General features: G+C 39.1%; 1 protein-coding gene across 1 annotated transcript; it reads right to left on the bottom strand.

Annotated features, from left to right (window-relative positions):
* Positions 1-582: 582 nt before the first annotated feature.
* LOC100889276 lies at positions 583-5074 on the bottom strand. Its single transcript, XM_003725650.3, has 3 exons — positions 5005-5074; positions 3186-3469; positions 583-975 (listed from the first exon to the last, which is right to left on the bottom strand). The coding sequence occupies exons 2-3, from the start codon at positions 3431-3433 to the stop codon at positions 678-680; spliced, it is 546 nt and encodes a 181-aa protein (XP_003725698.2). The 5' UTR covers positions 3434-3469; positions 5005-5074; the 3' UTR covers positions 583-677.
* Positions 5075-5718: the final 644 nt, after the last annotated feature.

Raw genomic sequence — 5718 nt, 5'->3', positions numbered from 1 at the left:
CTATTCAAATCATAATTAGTTTCGGTACAACCCGAAGGACTTTCATAAGAATTTCCTCACAACTCGCCAATCACGTTTATTTCAATGAATATTTAAATCGAATGTTGTAATTCTGTATTGCACCGTTCATGCAGGAAGAAGAGCGATTTAATTATATTAGTGGCATAGCAGAGTGAAATTTATACTCAATATATTTTGTGTATGCATTGGCAATTGCTTGTTATTTTCATTTTCATTCCTTAATGATATCACATTTTATTATTTTCAAAGAATATGAAAGAATGGAAAATACAAGTACTCGGTGCCAATTTGAGAAAGAAAAGCCGATATTCATTTAAGACCGTTAGAAACCTCTGGAGGGTGTTTCACAAAGATCCTAGTAAGTCGAACTAAACTCTAAGTTGGACTTAAAAGTTATGGAGAGCCATTTGTAGCCTCAAAATAAGATATATTCAAATGCGAAAAATCAAGTATTTTAGACTTTTTATAAATTCCATACCAAGAACATGAAATCTTCTTGAAAATAGAAAATATGAATGATTGAATCAACTATGCCCTTTAAAATAACTTTTACAAAATATTTTCAAAGATGCTAACGGCTTTCCATAAATGTTAAGTCCAACTTAGAGATAACTTCAACAAAGGTTTTTGTGAAAGACCCCCCACTGGACAGCTTGTTAAATGCACAGTGTTTCAAAAGCTTCGATCAGCGCGCACAGGCGATCGCAGTTGATGCGGCAGGCGTCGACCCCGCAAATGAAGCGCCGCTTCTTCGGGTACCAATACCAGGAACTGTAGGAGTACTGGAAAGCCGGAGTGGTGGAGCGGATCTCGAGGTATCCCACCGGGTTGGAAGAGTCCGTCAGCCCGGTCGTACCGGTCCAGATGTTCGAGTAGTCCTGGTTGTCAGAGGTGATGAAGTCGCCGTTGGATACTTTGCAAACTCCCAGCCAAGCGCTCGAACCATCGTTGGCACTGATAATGATAATGATGATAATAATAATAATGATGATAATAATGATAATAATAATTATACTCCTACTACTACTACTAATAATAATAATAATTGATGCTGAAATTTATTACAAAAGCTGGTGACCCTGAATTTCTGGTTCCTGTCTTATCCACCAACTGAACATAATGATGTGGACAAATTGATAATAATAATAGCTACGTTTATATTGCGCACCCACTCACCCCTGGGGATGCACAAGCCATTCAAGGACTATACGTTCCTACCAGATACCCTTGTACTACACCTGGAGGGTGGCAAATGTAGACTGATGTCTTGTCAAAGGTCACTGTCACGACAAGACTCTGCCCGCGTACCATTGTCATTCACAACGCGATAGCTCAGTCGGTAGAGCAGTGGTCTCGTAATCCAGTGTCCCGGGTTCGAAACCAAGTCGATGCGCTAGTGCCCTTTGGTAAGGCATTCATCCTCATTACCAGGCCCCTCGGAGAGGACCTAAAGCCGTCCGGTTGCTTACTTACAAGCAGTTATGCTTTCTTAGCAGTCAGGTAAAATAACCACCACATTGATACCTCTATACGGACCTCGGCGGTTTTAGAGATTTCAGTTCACTTGGTTCAATTTTATTTCACAAAAGGGCGATTAATCCACTTTGCGTGTTTGTTTAATTTCCGCAATCAAATAAAACACGAATAACATGCATAGTTTTATTCAAGTTCCAAATACGGCGGATAGCCTATTTCAGCTGTATTTAACAGCTGTATGGCAAACTTCTGGTCCTTCATATACAAAATAATCCTCTCACGAAAAATGATTATTACGACTACTATTTTGACTTGCAAAATGGTTTTGAAAAATTATGATATGTTTATGTTTTCGATTTTTGTTTTTAATAATCTTCTGACTGCCAAGAAAGTATGTGTATGTTTGTATTAGTAAGCAACCAGGGGGCCGACGGGCTTTAAGTCCTCTCCGAGGGACTTGGTAATGAAGATTAATGCCTTACCAAAGGGCATTAGCGCATCGACTTGCTTTCGAACCAGGTACCTTCCCGTTACGAAACCATGCACTGCTCTACCACTGAGCCATCGCGTCTCATCCATGTATTTGATATGTTCAATTATTTGATTGTACTCTCATACCCCCAAAGGGTCGTAAGAGTCAGTACAACCATCTCATGACAACCCATCAACTCAAAATACTTTAAAATAACCTTATAGACTGCTTTTAAAGATCATCGTAGAAGCATGCGGGTATCATAATTATATCAATTTGTTGTATATATCAAAGCTCCTCTGTAGTAAAATGTTATTTTACAACTATTTTTTGTTGGTCTAGACTCTAGAGACACTGAAATTACCTACAGAATGAGGACATTTTTGACACGAGGGAAGGGTATTTGGACAGAGAGAGGGTGAGAGAGGGAGAGAGGAGAGAGAGAGAGAGGGTGAGAGAGAGAGGGAGAGAGAGAGAGAGAGGGAGATCATTGGTAGTGTTTCACAAAGATCCTAAGTCGAACTTACCTCTAAGTTGGACTTAAACATTATGGAGAGCAATCTGTAGCCTTTAAAAACAATATATTCAAAAGCAAAAATTCAAATATTTCATACTGTTTTTCATAAATTCCCCATTAAGAAAATGAAATCTCGATTTAAAATTTTAAAAATATGAATGATTTGAATCAACATTTTATGCTTTTAAAATAACTTTTACAAAATATTTTCATAGATGCTAACGGCTTTCCGTAATTGTTAAGTCCAACTTAGAGATAAATTCAACTTAGGGTCTTTGTGAAACATCCCCCTGGTTTGATTTCTGCTTTGACTCGGAAAAAGTGATATGAGGGAAGGGTACTTTAATATAGAGTGATAGAAATAGAGAGATATAGATAGAGAGAGAGAGAGAGAGAGAGAGAGAGGGGAATAGAGAGAGAGAGATAGTGAATGAGTGAGAGAGAGAGAGAGAGAGAGAGAAAGAGATTGATATAATTTATATTTTATATATATTATATAGAGAGAGAGAGAGAGATATAGTGAATGAGTGAGAGAGAGAGAGAGAGAGAAAGAGATTGATATAATTTATATTTTATATATATTATATATAGAGAGAGAGAGAGAGATAGTGAATGAGTGAGAGAGAGAGAGAGAGAGAGAAAGAGATTGATATATATATATATAGAGAGAGAGAGAGAGAGAGAGAGAGAGAGACTCACTCCAATTCGGTGTGGGCTGCAGTCAGTTCATTCTCATTTTCGGGGTAGAACAGCGTCGAGTGTTTCCAGTAGCAGAACCACCTTGCGTACTGCCAGCTGTACCATCTCCGTACGTACAGGAGACACTTGCCGCTGGTCGGGTGAAGATGAAACCAGTCCTTGGCGCATGCGACCACCTCGTTGTCCGTAGCATCAACGAGCACGGCGGCGAGACACAGCAGAACGAGCACCGGGAGAATGGTCCGCATGGTGATGATGATGATGGTGAGGGGTGTGCCGGGTATCTATATGCAAATGAATGGATAACCTGCGGTTAGCACATCGTCGCAGTTACAGTAGTGGTACCAGAATATTATTGCTGTAAATCTGAAGCTTAACAAAGCCAGACCAAAGGTTGCCAAAGAAACTGTTCAAAAACACTTAAGATGAAAAGAAGCAAATTATTGAATAGTTGAGAAAATATCTGATTTCTATTGATAACATTGTACGTCAATTATATTTGTTCTCACAACTTTATTTTTATGTTTGAATGTAAATGAACACCTCACAACTTTATTTTTATGTTTGAATGTAAATAAACACCTCATTATAGGCACACACACACACACACACAAAAGTAGTGGTTCCCCCCCCCCCCCCCCCGCCGCCCTTAAAAAAAAATCATGTCCCCTCCCTAGTTAATCTTACCCAGATGCACATGATACAGTAGACAAAGAATGCATGAGCCCCAAGTCTCTATAAAGCCTCCCCCGTCCCCTCCCTCACCGTCGCTAGGTGAGAAGCATCCATGAATTCGAATTAGTAAAAAACCCTAGATTTAATTTGGTGTATGGAGTATTTTGAAATAGAAATGTATCCAGGTAATACGCAATAACTTTTAATAGGTTACAAAATGTTTGATCCAGCGATAATTGAATAAATAATAACAAAAAAAAATGATAAAATACTAATAAATAACAATGATCGTAATAGCATTCATAATCATAGCACTTAATACTGGTCTTCGAGGACTTTATTCCTACCGGGTATCCATTTACATGACCTAAATGGAGAGTACGTGGTAAATGTAGATTAATGTTTTTGCCAAATGACGTTAGTGACGGTCTGTGATTCGAACCCTCAACCCTTGGATTGAGATTCAAGTGAATGAACCACTATACCACAACACCTCCATAAGACATACAATGCTGTTAACTCTTATCCTGCCACAGGGCTATCCCCATTGTGCCAAGCCACAAATCCCCCCAGTGCCAGGTTAATTGTGAGATAATCGGATTAACGCGATGGTACTATCAATAGCGCGTGTAAAACACTAGGCACAGTACAATGGGCATGAACAATAACTGCTATTACGAATGCTGCATTTCACGCAAGAAACAGCAGATCGGTAGCTTGATCGCACATACAAAGCACTGTAACAATAACGTGCATGCATGCATATGGCAGGATATGAGTTAATAGGGCTAATCCAAATGTTATCATCGTATAGGCGTATACCAACAATATTGAATTGACATTCATTTCTATCATCATGATAATATATACAAAGATAAAAGATGGAATATAATAACAGATCACAATAAACTACCAATAAATTGACAATTATTATTACCCCAGCAAGTGCCAGGTAGAGAGTGACAAATAATGTAGATTAATAATGCCTTACCACAAGACGTTAGGACAATACTGGGATTCGAACCCTCAAAATGTTTTTGTATTGAGGGTCAAGTAATTGAACCACTGCTAAATGACATCTCTAGTATTGAAATTGCCAATGGCTTAAATTCTAAACAGGCCTATACACAATACAATGTCTTACCAATCAGTGAAGATTTAAAGAAGAGTCCGGTCCAGTCGTTTCTGCAGAACTCTTGAACCGCTGCCCGAGGTGCAAGAATGTAAAGGAATTAAATGCTGGGGGTATTTATATATTATTTGGGGGTACAAAATTGGTTAAAAGGTGGGGGTCGATTTGTATAACTTTAATACGCAGGTTTAACAAAAACAGAACCATCTGGTGATTAATCTATGAATTGTGTTTTAGAGGAATTTATCGGACTGGAAGTAGTCAAGATAATATTGAATTGTGCCAGGTGGTCGTATTTAATGAAAACTTGCCATAATTAATAACGACGGTCACATGAATGAAGGACTGGGTATATTTCTATTTTCACCTGGATATCACCCTTCTCTTCCCCCTCTCTCTTTCTCTCTCTCTCTCTCTCTCTCTCTCTCCGGCTCTCTCTATCTCTCTCTCTCTCTCTCTCCCTCTTCCCTTTCTGACTAATTGCTTTTTCTTGAACAGAGCTAGTAGAGGTATAATTATACAGACACTCCCCTTCCCGCAAAAGTGGGAAGATGTATACCCGAATCCCGCGATATTTATATCCGGTCTCTCTTTCTCTCTATAATCTCCGTGTCAATCCGTTTTTCTTCCCCCCCCCCCCTCTCTCTCTCTCTCTCTCTCGCTTCACTTTCTCAATCCCCCTCTCTCACTCTCCCATGTCTTTCTCTCCCCATCTCTCTACCTAGT

Source organism: Strongylocentrotus purpuratus, unplaced genomic scaffold (assembly GCF_000002235.5).
Source record: "Strongylocentrotus purpuratus isolate Spur 01 unplaced genomic scaffold, Spur_5.0 spur5_contig_821, whole genome shotgun sequence".
NCBI lineage: Eukaryota > Metazoa > Echinodermata > Echinoidea > Camarodonta > Strongylocentrotidae > Strongylocentrotus > Strongylocentrotus purpuratus.
The sequence above is the reverse complement of the archived record's forward strand: the minus strand, read 5'-3'. Positions and strand labels throughout refer to the sequence as shown.

What these genes read in the sequence shown, in the direction of transcription:
- LOC100889276 (XM_003725650.3), bottom strand. Translation starts at nt 3,433, where the DNA reads ATGCGGACCATTCTCCCGGTGCTCGTTCTGCTGTGTCTCGCCGCCGTG. An exon ending in GCAGCCCACACCGAATTGGA is followed by an intron (nt 976 to 3,185) that starts GTGAGTCTCTCT and finishes TATCATTATCAG; the next exon opens with TGCCAACGATGGTTCGAGCG.